The sequence below is a fragment of the Torulaspora delbrueckii genome, chromosome 3 (assembly GCF_000243375.1).
Source record: "Torulaspora delbrueckii CBS 1146 chromosome 3, complete genome".
NCBI lineage: Eukaryota > Fungi > Ascomycota > Saccharomycetes > Saccharomycetales > Saccharomycetaceae > Torulaspora > Torulaspora delbrueckii.
Window position 1 is genome coordinate 1,199,126 of NC_016503.1, and position 14,515 is coordinate 1,213,640.

Below are 14,515 nucleotides of genomic sequence, written 5' to 3' on the forward strand. Positions count from 1 at the left end.
TCTGTTCTTTTTACTCCAGACAGTCACCTGGAATTATCCCTCTGTCATCATTCAAATACCCCTTATCATTAACACTTTTCTCTTGTAGGCTTTGTGAACCACTTTGGTCCTCTGCTGTACATTTTTCAACAAGGCACCAGCCATCTGTGTGAGTAGCAAGCACTTTTGCATAATCACCCACTTTAATGTGGATCTCATCGGCGAGCCTGGCGTTATAATCTTGAATTATCTTGTAAACGTACCCCACGCGAAGTCTATCGTCACTCCCTTTCGTTGATTTCGGTACATTTGGTAATGGTTTCACATCTGAGATCTGCTCCAAGTGTTTTCGCAGCCTGCTATGACGTCTCCCTTTCCTCTTTTTTCCTGCTTTATTTATGTTACTGGGAACTGGATTTAGCTCCAGAGGCCTGACGTTTGGCCAGCTTTCGTCTCCGACTTCAAAAACCTGCGGATCAATAGTGCCATAAACCACCGATGAAGGTGTCAGCACTTTCACATCATTTATCATACCACTGGGCTCCACACTTTCTGGAGATTCGCTCGATCCACCAGTGCTATCTAAGATTGGAGATTTTTCATCGAAGAGAAACTGTGAAGAATCTGCGTAATCCTTGTGGATCCGTGATAAAATCTTCAACTGTTTCAATTGAACAGTAGGTGTCTTTATCGCACCCGATAGCGCAAAACCATCTTGCAAATAGGTGGAACTTCGGAGAAACCATCTCGATAGCGGGGACTGATAGTTCCATTTCCGAATCGGCTTATCAGAGCATGTACCAGCCCGTACTGATGGCAAAGACTGCTGACCTCCGAGACTGTTTGTTGAAGGCATCTTGGAGTCTATGTGATATATGTTTGGAGGCTTCGTATACAAAAGTGCATCGACGTCATCACTAACTTCCATAGAATGCGCTGGTTCCTTGCAGATCGGAGCCTTTGGTGTTAATATGTGCTGAGGAATTGGCTTCGAAATCTTATACTGAATCCTTGAAGACATCGAAGGTAGCCGCTTCACGTTCAAATAGCTATCATTGTCATCAACATTTTCGCTACCATATAAAATATTGGAGAGCCAACCTTTTTCATCTGGCTGCTTAAAAGTACCTCCGGCCCCAATCTTGGGTGTTTCCAAATCGATTCTCGTATCCTTCCAATAGAAATAAAACAAAAATATCACTAGACCCAGACAAAAAAGTCCCACCGGAAGACCAATTGCCAGACCAAGAGTAGTCGCGGAAGTGGTTCTTGATCCAGCACTAAAATCATTCAATGGAACACTTGAAGGAATATCAGATGCCAATGTCTTTGTCACCAGATGAGTGATAGTTGTTGGGACCCTCACGGAGCTTGTAGAAGAGCTAGAGGGGTCCTGGCTGTAAGAAGATGGATAAAGAGTTCTAGTTGTAACTGCAGGAGAGCTCATGGGATTAATTATGATTAATAAATCTGTAAACCATGCCAAAGTGCCCAAAAAACTGGTAATCACTACCAAACAGAATTACTAGCATCATGCATTAAGACGATAAATCTTTGGGATCAACCAAACGCTATACTCCCATTCAATTTAAACAAGTGTGTTCTTGCCTCATGGTTTAACATCTGTTTCAAAGGACATCAATCCGAAACACCAATGCATTCAAAACCCGTCACGTGACACACTCTTGTAGTTTCAAGTTGAAACAATCGCATAGAACATACAAGTTTCAAGATTATAACTTCATAACTGAATCAAAGAGTATCGGAAACCAACAAGCAACATTCGGAGAAGCCCATCTCTGTATATGCAAGCTCGATTGCCGAGACATTTGAATTAAAGGCCAAGTATCGTAAGAGTAACGATAGGGGTTACTGTATAACGAACGAATGACGACAAGCTGATGATGTAACTCAGACGGTCGGTTGGTCACTAGTGAACCCAAACAATCAATAAAGTCGGCTGCAGGTTGTGTACCTGTTACCGGATGTTGATTTGCCGACCAATCTGTAACTCCAACAACCCAGGCCCTTGTTACGCCCGCCCCAAAGCGGAAAGCTGTGCCGGTTGCCAGCGACGATCGCCGGTTTTCGAGGTTATGACTTCTCGATAACCTTTTACTTTATGTCCCAAAAAGTTATGCTGTGCTCAATAAACTCGCCTCCGTGACCTTTTTCGGACATGCGTGCCTGTTGCCTGCGATACTCATGCACCCGTTTTGGCGATGCAGTTCCGTATATGGAATAAAAAATTCCCCCCTTAGGAAGGGGTCTTCCCATTTAGGTTAGCTCATTCCAGTTTTGGTCATCTCAACGACAGGCACCCGCCTAAACGAGCGCTAGCCTCTTAATAAGACCATGTCCAGCGACAAGCATGAGTTTAGCCATGTGAGTTATGCGATTTGAACGACAATTTGCTCAGCCTTCAGCAGCGCACTCTTGCGGGATAACAGTTACTTTGCTACTCTAGGATACCAGCGAAGTGGCGCTATGAGACAAAAAGGCGGTGAGTCTCCTTTTTGGTTACTCGAGCGGTTTTCAAATTGCAAGATAAACGAGCCTTAACAATTGATTGAGTTTTGGTGTTTACGGACTAGCGACTGTGTTGAGCGGATATTGTTTGGTGGATTATGCAAGCCTTCTTGGACGATTGTCCTCAGAAAGACCAGTTTTTTTTGGTTTGGTATATATGGCAGGCAAGAATATTCTATCAAGAATTATGAAACTTTGTGTATTCCTCTGCTCTCTCTTATGGCAGCTGACTAAACCAATCGTTTTTTATCTATGAAATCAATCGCTCTTTCACTGTCCTTGTTGGCCGCTTTGGCTGGCGCCCAAACCACTGTCACTGAAAACTTCTATGCTACTATCTCCTTCAAGGAATTTACGAAGTCTCATCGTCCTAGCTCTGCTACTTCGTCAGGTTCCAGTGGCGCTATCATCTCGACCTCTCCAACTGGTCAGTCTCCATCCAGTGGGATTATTTCGACCTCTCCATCTGGTCAATCCCCATCCAGTGGGATTATCTCGACCTCCCCAACTGGTCAGTCTCCATCCAGTGGGATTATTTCGACCTCTCCATCTGGTCAATCCCCATCCAGTGGTATCATCCCAACTTCTCAAGGTTTCTCAAGCTCTGGACCCCAAACTGGCTCTTCCAGTCAATTCAGTGTACCATCTGCTAGCTCCTCTTTCAAGTACTCAAACTCTACTTCTTCGAATGTCGTCAGCACTAGTGCTCAAGCAGGTATAGTTCTTATCCCATCACTTTCCTCAAGTCCAAACCCTGTGACCGCTGGACAGGCTTTAGTCGTCACCGCCGCATCCTCTATCGAGTCGTCAGTTTTAACTAGCGCAGAAGCATCAACTACTTCTAGTACCACTTCATCCAGCTCAACATCTAGCACAAGTACTACCACTACCCTGGATAGTGCTACTGCCACCATTATCTTGAATGAGCACAACAGATTAAGATCTCTACATGAAAACACTCCACCATTGACCTGGAACGATGATCTTTCTGCTTGGGCTTACACCTACGCCAACTCTTTGAAAAACACTGATTATGACCCATGTTCAGGTAACCTATTGCACTCTTCTTCAAGAGACAATCAAGGTGAAAACATTGCTTTCGGCACTTACTCTTCTCCAGAAGCCCTAGTCGACTATTGGTACGAAGAAATTAATGATTATGATTACAATGACATTACTGGTGTTGTTCACAACGGTCAGGATGTTGGTCATTTCACTCAACTGGTTTGGGCTTCTTCCACTCAGGTCGGCTGTGCCGCCATCGAATGTCCTGCAAATGACGGTACATACTTGCTGTGCGAGTACACACCTGCTGGAAACGTTTACATGGTTGGTACTGATGACACCTACGAAGAATTCAGAAGCAACGTTCTACCATTGAAAAGTGGTGCTTAAAATCCTTATGAATTGAGTTTTAAACATATTTTTGATTGAAAACATTTTGACTTTCCTCCACAACTGGTTGTATTTTAATAGAAGCTATATACTTTGACATTCTTCCTATCTAGTGAAATTCAAACACTATGGAGTTATATGGAATTCAATATCTGTCTGGCACAAAGTTACCAGAGAACTTGAAATTGCCGTTGTTCCCTTGGCCACCTTGGTTACCTTGATAACCTTGGCCACCTTCCCCTTGATATCCTTGATAGCCTTGATTTCCTTGGTTCCCGTGGTAACCTTGGTTTTCTTGATACCTTTGGTTTCCTTGATTGCCCTGGTTACCATAAAAATCTTGATTACCTTGGCCGCTTTGGAAACCCTGATTACCTTGGAAGCCATTCCCACCTTGAAAACCTTGTCCACCTTGGTAACCTTGATTTCCCTGGCCTTGGAAGCCTTGATGACCTTGCCCATGATGTTCCTGAGGCTTTTGAGAACCACTCAGATAGGAACCGGCCATTGAAGCTAAGGAAGAGAAAGTACTCGAGCCTCCCTGGTTCTGTCCCTGATAAGACTGATTAGGTGGTGGACCTTGATTCTGACCCTGATAAGACTGATTGGGTGGAGGACCTTGATTCTGACCGTGGCTGTAGTAACCTTGAGAGGAATTAGAACCGTACTGCTGTTGACCAGAATGGGAGTTGTTGTTCCCTCCCAACAAAGAAGAAGCCATCGAGGACAACGAGAACCCACCAGACTGTTGAGGTTGCTGGTGTTGCTGTGGAGGCTGGTATTGCTGTGAAGACTGGTACTGCTGCGAAGACTGGTACTGCTGTGAAGACTGGTACTGCTGTGACGGCTGAGAGCCGGACCCAAAGAACTTGGAAGCCAAAGAAGATAGACCAGAACTACCCATCGAACCACCTTGTTGGTTCTGATTCTGTTTCTGGCCACCTAACAAAGAAACAACCGACTGTAAATTGAATCCACCAGAATTAGAGTTCTTACTACTACCCAAGATTGTAGCTAGCAGGGCCAATTTTCCTAACTGCGATTGTGAAGAACCATTATTGCTCGACATCATAGTATTCATCAAAGAACCACCGATCCCACGTTCACCTTGGCCCTCTTCATCATTCTGGACTACATGTTGCGAGATCCTTTGGATTAGTTGTTCGATATTGGACTGCTGTTGCTCATTAGGATCGCTTCTAGCTGCCGTAGTCAAATGTTGGACAGCCCCGTCGTGATTACCGGAACTAAAGCACCTTTCAGCTTCTGAAATTAATTGGTCGACATTCATAGTAGCTAATAAGACCAATTAACCCTTCTAGGGGTTTAAAGTAGCTGGATTCAACCTTCATGTGGCTGGTAAAGGTCCTTTATGGTGAACTCAAACCTCCCAAGAGAGTTATGGACGGGTAACCAAAATCCTACTATTGATCAATAATATAACCAAGATGCCTTCAAGATGCACTTCTATAACAATTGGAAGTCCTGTTGATAGTTGTTTGGGGGCCGTAGAGTGATGGAGAAATACCAGCATAAAATTGGGTGCCTGGTTCATATACCTAATGTGGGTCGGGGACAATTAAAATACATCGGACCTGTGGATACGAAACCTGGAATTTATGTTGGTGTGGACTTGTTGGCAAATATTGGTAAGAATGACGGTAGTTTCAAGGATAAGAAGTATTTTCATACTGAGTTCCCGCAAAGTGGTCTCTTTATCCAGTTACAGAAAGTGGCGTCTTTGATAGATAATGCACAACCTGCGGGATCGAGACGAAGTACTTTGGTACCGGAACCGACGTTTGCACCCGTACCCACGGTAGGGAACCGCATCAGTAGCTCTGAGAGTACTGGGAGCACGATTGTTAGAAGACCGATTCATGCAGATCCCAAATCACCGACACCCATGAGAGAAGGATCATTTGGCAGTGCAACTGAGAGTATAAGTGATTTGAAGCCAAGAAAACTCAGAGCTAGTATACAGGAGGGCAGAACGAGTGCAGAGACAGATTATGACGGAGACTTAAATATGATACCACCTTCTTCTGTGTCAAGCCAGCGCGGAAGTACAAGAAGTCCATCACCAGGTATCCTGAAAGGATATGAGCTCAAAATCGAACGGCAGGAGAGAGAGATTTCACAGTTCAAGCGGTTGTTAGATGATCAACGAATGGTACTAGAAGAAATACAGCCAACGATTGATGAGTACGAAAGCAATCTACGAGAGATGGAGGCCGAAATGAACACACTGCGACATCGCTTGAAGGAGGAACAAGAACAACAACAAAGGCAAAAGCAATTTTTCGAGACTGAGCATGAGCAATTGCTTGCAGTGGTAGATGAACTGCATGAAGAGATCAAGGCCAACGAAAGGAGAGTCGTCGCGGCTCAAAGCGAGCAGACTAAGACTATACATGCCACTCCCCAGTCAAAGAGAACGATGAACGACTTAATTCGCAAAGTCGAGTATTACGAGTCTGCGCAGGTTAAGTGGATGAAGGAGAAAGAGCAACTCAAGCTGCAAAATGACTCACTGAGCGCCGAGTATCAGTCACTGAATAGCGAGATGCTTAAGTCACAGAGGAGTGGAGATGATAATACTGAAATTAAGATATTGCAAGATAGACTGAATGATGCTAATATGAGGATAGTACATTTGCAAGAGCTCCTGAACCAAAAGAACAATCTCAGATCTCCAACTTACGCAGATGATACGCATAATACGCAGAATAGCCGTTCTGACACAAGAGATTCACTGCCATTGTACACATCGAAGCTAAAGGTAAACACTTCGAACCATCAGGATGCCTGGTGTGCATTATGCGAGAAAGATGGGCACGAGAGCATTGAGTGTCCCTACGAGCTCCCACTGGTTAGCGATCGACCTGTCCGTATTCGTTCTCCATCGAACGAGCAACTTCTCTTCTAGACCGGCTATCGCCGACCTATCAATACGCGGGGAAACTCACGAAATCTTTCTTGATGATGTGGCATATGCAACGGAGTCTCAAGAGCGACTATGCATAGTCTTACGACCAAACTTTGGCATCACCTTACTAACATTGTGCTGCAAACGTGTGGAATGACTCATTTTGCACATTTTTTTTCCAGAAAATGAGTCAAAGTTGGCAATCTTGGGCATTATTTGAAATCTTCACGAGAAGTTAAATTTCATATATATGTGCAATTCTGCCTCAATTGTTTCTTTCTGCAAATTAATTTCATAACTTCAGGTGTAAAAAACTGTGGAACTAAAACTTTCCAAAAATGGTATTCCCAATTCTGCCTGTCTATGGTAAGAATGCCGTCAATGTTATAAAGACGAAGTCTTTCTTGACTGTGACTGATCAAGCCCTATTGAACTCATCTGTTTTAGGCAAGGATGAGATTAAGAAGTTTGTTGAGGAGCTTGCCTCCAGTATCAGTCTCATTTCCGTTCTTATTGATAACTCAAACATTTTTGATGACGAGGATATTGTTGAACTACTGAATAATGGTGTTGCTACGTTGTTCTTGAATGATCAAAGTTATGCAGACCATTTGTCCCACGACGTGGGCGTCCCAACGGAGAGACTAACTGTTCTAGAGGGGTCTGTCTACAAGAACAAGTTCGTTGTGGTAGCTGATTTCGCTGCCTCTGATCTAGCTCCTGCTGATCAGATTACCATCGATCAGCTGAGTCAATCGTTACTCTCCAAAATCAAGACCGACCGCCAGGACAAATTGTTCACCACTTTGGTTGTTGATACATATGAACGCTGTCTGGGTCTTGTTTACTCTTCCGCCGAATCCGTTAAATTAGCCATTGAAAAGAAAGCGGGTGTATACTTCTCTCGTTCTCGTAATGAGATTTGGGAAAAGGGCCTCACTTCAGGCGACACTCAAGAATTGAAATCTATTCAATTGGACTGCGATGGTGATGCTCTGAAATTTGTCGTTGAACCAAGTGGCAAGACTTCCAATTTCTGCCACTTGAACACAGAATCGTGTTTCGGCCAATTCAACCACGGTTTGGTCGGCCTAGAAAGATTGCTTAAGGACCGTTTGGCTAATGCACCACAAAAATCCTACACTCGTAGATTGTTTTCAGACCCAGATTTGTTGACTGCTAAGATCAAAGAAGAAGCAGAAGAACTGACCGAGGCTGACAGCAAGTCAGAGTTGGCTTGGGAAGCTGCCGATTTGTTTTACTTTGCTCTGGCCAAATTAGTGGCTAACGGTGTTAGTCTATCGGATGTTGAAACCAATCTGAATAAGAAGCACTTGAAGATCACCAGACGTAAAGGGGACGCTAAGCCCAAGTTCTTGCAAATGCAGAAGGCACCAGAACCACAAAATGCTCAAGCTGAAGAACCTACTTCGGAAACGGTTGTTCTTGATGTGGTTGCATCTTCAAACCAAAGCGGTGTTGAAAAGGCGCTATCGAGACCAATTCAAAAGACGTCTGAAATTATGCATTTGGTCAACCCAATCGTGGAAAGGGTCAGAAACGAAGGTGACAAGGCTCTCATCGAATTTACTGCCAAGTTTGACGGTGTTCAATTGACTAGCCCTGTGTTGGAAGCTCCTTTCCCAGAAGAATATTTCGAGGGTCTAACAGACGAGATGAAGGAAGCGTTGGATTTATCCATCGAAAACGTTCGTAAATTCCATGCCGCTCAACTACAGACTGAGGTACTTCAAGTTGAAACACAACCTGGTGTTGTCTGCTCAAGATTCCCTCGCCCTATTGAAAAAGTCGGTCTTTATATTCCAGGTGGTACCGCTGTCTTACCTAGTACCGCTTTAATGTTGGGTGTTCCAGCACAAGTTGCTGAATGTAAGGAAATTGTCTTTGCTTCTCCGCCACGCAAATCGGATGGTAGAGTTTCACCTGAGGTTATTTACGTGGCCGCCAAGGTAGGTGCTTCCAAGATTGTCTTGGCTGGTGGTGCGCAAGCTGTTGCCGCTATGGCCTACGGTACCGAGTCTATCCCCAAGGTTGACAAGATTCTGGGCCCAGGTAATCAGTTCGTCACCGCTGCTAAGATGTATGTTCAAAACGATACACAGGCGTTATGTTCCATCGATATGCCAGCAGGTCCAAGTGAAGTTCTGGTTATTTGTGATGAAGACGCCGATGTGGACTTTGTCGCTAGTGACTTGCTATCACAAGCCGAGCATGGTATCGACTCACAGGTCATCCTACTCGGTGTTAACCTAAGCGACAAAAAGATTCAGCAAGTGCAAGATGCCGTCCATGAACAAGCTGTCAAACTTCCCAGAGTGGATATCGTGCGTAAATGTATCGCTCACAGTGCCATCATCACTTGTGGGAGCTACGAAGAGGCCTTTGACATTTCGAACCAATATGCTCCTGAGCATTTGATCCTCCAAATCACCAACGCCCAAGACTACGTCAAACTTGTCGACCACGCAGGTAGTATATTTGTTGGTGCCTACACTCCAGAATCATGTGGTGACTACTCAAGTGGTACCAACCACACCTTACCAACTTACGGTTACGCCAGACAATACAGTGGCGTGAACACTTCTACTTTCCAAAAGTTCATCACCTCTCAGAACGTTTCCCCAGAAGGTTTGAAGAACATCGGTAAAGCCGTTATGTGTGTTGCCAAGGTTGAAGGCCTTGATGCTCACAGAAATGCCGTCAAGATCAGAATGAGCAAACTAGGCTTGCTTCCCGAGAATTTTCAGTGAAGCATCCAAATACCAAGATATGATCATGATGTAAATGTTACTAGATAGAGCAAGGTCTATACGACATAATGTTTAATTCTTTCGATAGATACTATTGTGTGTTGAAATTATCTTGCCCCGAGAACAAATCTTAATACTCAAACACAAGTTAAAAAGAACGTAGAAACAGTTTAGATTTACTTCTCGGGGGTTGAGATATATCTATAAGAAACATCCAATTTGATATGAAGCATAGTATAACACCATTGAAGAGAGCTTCTTCGGTTCTCCATGCTGTGCGTAGGGGAAGAAAGAACCCCAACGCAAGGCCATTACTGCCCCCGCTACAATTGTACAGAAGAATTCTCAGGGAGCATAAAAACCTTCCAGCTTTACAAAGAGAGCTAGGTGATAACTACGTGAAGAGCGAATTCAAGCTGCATAAGAACACGGATAACCCACTTCATATAGTTGGGTTTCTCGCCAGCTGGCAGGATTACCTGCATTTGATCAGTAAAGGAGAGTGGCTAGAAGGTAGTCTAACCTCTGATGTACTGGAGAAACTGTCACCCGAGCAGGTAGTTCAGCTCTATGAGTTAATGAGAGAAACTCAACAAGTTCGTGAGGGCGAAGGGACCAATGAGGATCCTGAAAAGATACGAACCACTGAAGGCTAAACAAGCTTCGCAACGAATCTCAAGAGCCCACACAGCTGTCTACCGGCTCTCTTCATATATAACCTTGTATATAGCGTCACAATTGACGGGCTGGGAAGTTGAAATTTTTGACTAATAGTTGATCAAAAAACAAGCTCATCAGATATCTATGGATTGAGTCGATTAAGATTGTAAGTTTATCACTGGAGTATCGCTAAAATGGTCGATAAACCTGTTGCAATTGAAACCATGAAAAATGGTTTCCTTGTGGTGCCGTTCAAGCTACCGCAAAGTGCCGTTTTGAAGAGCTCTCACACCGGTTTCCACTACACTTTTGTTAAGAAGCATCAGTCCAAGCTAGAAACGGAGCAGAATAGTCTTTTTATAGTGAATATCCCCCTGCTGACACATTTGGATAATGTAAAAAATGTCTTTAATAAGATCTGTTCACAGTCGGATACAGTCTCCCATATAGAGGATTTGATGTACAACGATGAGTTTGGGCTACAGGAAGTTGATTTATCTGCTCTGACATCTGATCTGATGTCGCCAGAAAAGGCGTCGGAGGTAAGGTATACTCCTAGAAACACTGCATTATTGAAATTCCTAGATAAAGCCAGTTTGGATAATTGTTGGGACGCATTACGCAAATACACCGCAGACTCGCGAGATTCTCTAATAGAATGGGAATATCAGTCACCTACGGTTGCAACTTTCATCAATTTTTACAAACCTATAGACGTTGAGCATCTGAAGGAGGATATTTACACACATATGAAAATCTTCCAACAACGTGAGCAGGAATCTAAGGAGGCAGCGCAAAGCTCGATTGTGGATGAAGATGGGTTCACTTTGGTCGTTGGGCACAACACTAAATCTTTAAACTCTATCAGGAAGAAGATACTGAACAAAAATCCACTATCAAAACACGAGAACAAGCAAGCACCACCATCGGCTGTAGATAAGAAAGTGAAGAAAGATTTCTACAGATTCCAAATCAGAGAACGCAAGAAGCTAGAAATCAATCAACTCCTGACCAAATTTAAAGAAGATCAAGAACAGATTAAGGTCATGAAGGCCAAGAGGAAGTTCAATCCGTATACTTAAGAAATTCGTTTTGCAATTAAAATATGTAATAATGTCATAACCTCCCGCCCGGCGTAACGTCGTCCCCACCCATATTTAGTTCCTCGAAATCCCCTCTCCTCCTTAACATAATCGCTGGATGCAATCCCTGCTGTTTCAAATTCTTAAATATTAGAACCGGCTTCTCTTCAAGATCCAGTCTTCTCTCCTGGTCACCATAGCATATTACCAAGACGTACTGTCTCCAGTCATGATCGGCCAAATTATGTCTCTTCATTGCATTCTTCAGGATTCGTTCACATGAATCTTCCTTGGAAGCTCGTAGTTGTTTCAACGGTTCGTTACCTATGCCGCCAGCCTGCACTTCATTCAAATTTGATGAGCTAGATCGACTAGCGCTGGGCTTTGATAATAGAGTGCTCCCCTTTCGGGACACAGATGGCATGGGGGTCGGAGCACCCAGATGCGTATGGCTATAGTCCTGTTGATGGTGGGGTCCGTCGAAATAATCATGAGGTGCCTGTGTAGCATGAAGATTTTGATGCTGAGCTGGGGTTTTGGGACCTACATTGGAAGTCTTTACTATCTCCAGTATATCCAACCGCAATCTGCCATACTGAGTCTGGTAATCCTGCAGCTTCTGGGAAGTAGTAGAGTAAAGGTTTTTCAGTGCTACCACCATGTGTTCCTGTTGTTCCTGTAATTTCGAATCCTGATCTGCATCATCTTGCAATTTATTGAGCAGTACTTTAAGCCTGATCGACTTGCTCAGATCCCCACCGCATAGTTCCTTGCAATCTTCAAACGTCAGTTCCGGCAGAAGCTCCCCAGTAATCTCGTTGCTTCGGATCTTTTCGACTAACAGATCTTCCTCTGTAATTTCCAATGAAGATGTACACCACGCAACCACTTCATTAATTGTCCAATTAGTAAAGTCATCTGTGATTACTGGAGCCTGAGAGACCTTCAAGGTATCTTGCACAGCTTCTCGTACTTCAGACATCGACCCAGGGCTCTCTAAGCGGCGAGCCAGTGAATAACGACGATTTAAAGTGAGGATAAGCTTGTTGATCGTCGCTTGAAGCTTAAAAAATTATACACACTAGTTATCGGACTATATAAAGGTTAATTACAATGCTCACTATCATATGGATTGAATATCTGGAGACTCGCCGATGCGGTTGGAGGCTTTCGTGGTCTTTTTATTTACAGAGTTGACCTTTTGCTTCAACGTTCTTGCCATACGTCGTCAGAAGTACCACGATGAGCCTTGTTATACTCGATCTGGTCCTTGTGCCATTCCTGGACCTTGACAGGGTCTTTTCCATTAACGAGGCAAAATTTGAGCTTTGCCAGTGGTTTCTGGCATGCGTTGAACTCACCATACCTATAATAATTACGAAACTGCCCACCCACCGAGTAGCACACGGTGAGCTGATCAAACGCTTCCATGCATTTCATGGTGCTAGGATACTTGGTTGACATCACTCAGGAGTGAGAGAACGCTGACTGACTGTCTTACTGGCTTATCTCTTGAAGCTTTTCTAGGCGATGTGATTTTCCAACTTATTAATTAGTTAATTAATCATTGAAAAAGAACTCATATAAGGATAAAGATGCTTAGAGGCGTCAGTCGAACTTTGTTACTGACCCGTTACTTCCAGAAGAATTTATTCAGTAGCACAACGATGGCTAATAGTGGTAGGCAGTGGAATCCAAAGCTGAGTAGCGAGCAATTGTCAGTTCTGAGGGATAAAGGCACCGAAAGACCCTATACTGGGACTTACTTAGATAATAAAGAAAATGGGATTTACCATTGTGCCAATTGTGAGGCACCCTTGTACTCTAGTGGAGCCAAGTTCGATTCCGGATGCGGATGGCCTGCTTTCTACCAGGAAGTGTCAAAGGATGCGCTCAGTTATCACCGTGATGGTTCACTAGGTATGGAAAGAGTTGAGATCTGCTGTGGTCAATGTGGAGGTCATTTGGGCCATGTCTTCGAGGGTGAAGGCTGGCAAAAGATGCTGGGGCATCCAACAGATGCTAGACACTGTGTGAATAGTGCATCGTTGACGTTTGCCAAAAATAAGTAATAGTACATACCGTGGGTTTTCTTTATGTAGGGTTTAAATTTTATTCTGATCACCAAACGGGTTGGAAGATGTTGATGGCTGAACGGACGCCACTGAACTACTTTCATACCCACTGCTGTCCTGATCTTCATCCTCGTCCGAGTACAGTTCTTCACTGCTGGCTTCTGAGGCACCACTCTTTTCATCGTAGCTGGCTAATGCCTTGACCAGCTCGTCATTGGCATGAATCAAACTACCAAGGAACTCTTCTTCAGTGACCAGTTGCAAATATCTGAGGACTTTACGTCTAATCGATCTAGCCTGAATAAATCTCGCCGTGGCTTCTTCATCGTCAGTAGACCTAGCACCTGAGGGAAGAACCATTAAGGAATTACGTAGGGAGATAGCAGCTGCTAGCCCATCACTAATCACCACACGTATCGCTGGTGCAGCTTTCTTAATATCGATACGTGGAATCCCATACATCTGATCTGGATCGTTCGTCGCATGCACCGACTCGTCCGCCTGATCGTTCATGAAATTAGACCTCTCACGACTTTGCCGAGTTCTAGAGTAATGTCTCTTCACTACTCTTCCAAGCTCCACTATACTAGCATAAGCCCGATTGGACTGCGCACCATTGGAAACAGCGTAACTGTACCAACCAAGCACATAGTTGGCACATTTCTTAACAATCTTCGAGCTATAACGCCCACCACGCGAATCTGTCACCTTATTTAACGCAATGCCCTGCAAACGTTCAATCAACTTGTCATCATTGTACAACACTACAAATCTCAACCCCTGCGTGACAAACAAATCGAACAAATCTAAGGACCTAGATTGTTGCAACCGGTTCCCGTACTTCAATTTCTTCCTCAAAGCCCTAGCAGCTTCCTCCTGGTTCGTTTCGTACTCATAATCACTAGATTTGTTCCTAATAAGCCCCACCAAAGTCCCTAATTCAACTTCTAAAGAGCATTCTGGTCTCGAAACACACAAATCGATCGTATCAGTGATTGCAGTATGCGGATGATCACTCAAGAACCCCATGCCCAAGCAATTGATCTTCAAAGGCCCCTCCAACCTGGACTCTATTACTTGTATATCAATGGTTAT

The 14,515-nt window shown here is 44.0% G+C and overlaps 11 protein-coding genes across 11 annotated transcripts; 6 read left to right on the forward strand and 5 right to left on the reverse strand.

Moving 5' to 3' along the window:
• Positions 1 to 10: 10 nt before the first annotated feature.
• Positions 11 to 1,426, reverse strand: FUS1 (Fus1p; the record flags this gene model as incomplete). The annotated part of the gene is made up of 1 exon (XM_003680705.1): positions 11 to 1,426. The coding sequence occupies one exon, from the start codon at positions 1,424 to 1,426 to the stop codon at positions 11 to 13; it is 1,416 nt and encodes a 471-aa protein (XP_003680753.1).
• Positions 1,427 to 2,760: 1,334 nt separating this feature from the next.
• On the forward strand, positions 2,761 to 3,903 carry TDEL0C06540 (uncharacterized protein; the record flags this gene model as incomplete). Its single annotated transcript, XM_003680706.1, has 1 exon — positions 2,761 to 3,903. The coding sequence occupies one exon, from the start codon at positions 2,761 to 2,763 to the stop codon at positions 3,901 to 3,903; it is 1,143 nt and encodes a 380-aa protein (XP_003680754.1).
• Positions 3,904 to 4,048: 145 nt separating this feature from the next.
• On the reverse strand, positions 4,049 to 5,194 carry RNQ1 (prion domain-containing protein RNQ1; the record flags this gene model as incomplete). The annotated part of the gene is made up of 1 exon (XM_003680707.1): positions 4,049 to 5,194. One exon carries the CDS (start codon positions 5,192 to 5,194, stop codon positions 4,049 to 4,051), a length of 1,146 nt encoding a protein of 381 aa, XP_003680755.1.
• Positions 5,195 to 5,419: 225 nt separating this feature from the next.
• Positions 5,420 to 6,832, forward strand: BIK1 (Bik1p; the record flags this gene model as incomplete). The annotated part of the gene is made up of 1 exon (XM_003680708.1): positions 5,420 to 6,832. The coding sequence occupies one exon, from the start codon at positions 5,420 to 5,422 to the stop codon at positions 6,830 to 6,832; it is 1,413 nt and encodes a 470-aa protein (XP_003680756.1).
• Positions 6,833 to 7,170: 338 nt separating this feature from the next.
• Positions 7,171 to 9,603, forward strand: HIS4 (trifunctional histidinol dehydrogenase/phosphoribosyl-AMP cyclohydrolase/phosphoribosyl-ATP diphosphatase; the record flags this gene model as incomplete). The annotated part of the gene is made up of 1 exon (XM_003680709.1): positions 7,171 to 9,603. One exon carries the CDS (start codon positions 7,171 to 7,173, stop codon positions 9,601 to 9,603), a length of 2,433 nt encoding a protein of 810 aa, XP_003680757.1.
• Positions 9,604 to 9,827: 224 nt separating this feature from the next.
• On the forward strand, positions 9,828 to 10,259 carry SDH7 (Sdh7p; the record flags this gene model as incomplete). Its single annotated transcript, XM_003680710.1, has 1 exon — positions 9,828 to 10,259. One exon carries the CDS (start codon positions 9,828 to 9,830, stop codon positions 10,257 to 10,259), a length of 432 nt encoding a protein of 143 aa, XP_003680758.1.
• Positions 10,260 to 10,457: 198 nt separating this feature from the next.
• Positions 10,458 to 11,345, forward strand: RRP7 (Rrp7p; the record flags this gene model as incomplete). Its single annotated transcript, XM_003680711.1, has 1 exon — positions 10,458 to 11,345. One exon carries the CDS (start codon positions 10,458 to 10,460, stop codon positions 11,343 to 11,345), a length of 888 nt encoding a protein of 295 aa, XP_003680759.1.
• A 34-nt stretch (positions 11,346 to 11,379) lies between these two features.
• Positions 11,380 to 12,327, reverse strand: STE50 (Ste50p; the record flags this gene model as incomplete). Its single annotated transcript, XM_003680712.1, has 1 exon — positions 11,380 to 12,327. The coding sequence occupies one exon, from the start codon at positions 12,325 to 12,327 to the stop codon at positions 11,380 to 11,382; it is 948 nt and encodes a 315-aa protein (XP_003680760.1).
• Positions 12,328 to 12,551: 224 nt separating this feature from the next.
• EMI1 (Emi1p) lies at positions 12,552 to 12,809 on the reverse strand (the record flags this gene model as incomplete). Its single annotated transcript, XM_003680713.1, has 1 exon — positions 12,552 to 12,809. The coding sequence occupies one exon, from the start codon at positions 12,807 to 12,809 to the stop codon at positions 12,552 to 12,554; it is 258 nt and encodes an 85-aa protein (XP_003680761.1).
• Positions 12,810 to 12,940: 131 nt separating this feature from the next.
• Positions 12,941 to 13,417, forward strand: MXR2 (peptide-methionine (R)-S-oxide reductase; the record flags this gene model as incomplete). The annotated part of the gene is made up of 1 exon (XM_003680714.1): positions 12,941 to 13,417. The coding sequence occupies one exon, from the start codon at positions 12,941 to 12,943 to the stop codon at positions 13,415 to 13,417; it is 477 nt and encodes a 158-aa protein (XP_003680762.1).
• Positions 13,418 to 13,450: 33 nt separating this feature from the next.
• LSB5 (Lsb5p) lies at positions 13,451 to 14,449 on the reverse strand (the record flags this gene model as incomplete). The annotated part of the gene is made up of 1 exon (XM_003680715.1): positions 13,451 to 14,449. The coding sequence occupies one exon, from the start codon at positions 14,447 to 14,449 to the stop codon at positions 13,451 to 13,453; it is 999 nt and encodes a 332-aa protein (XP_003680763.1).
• Between the last annotated feature and the right edge of the window lie 66 nt (positions 14,450 to 14,515).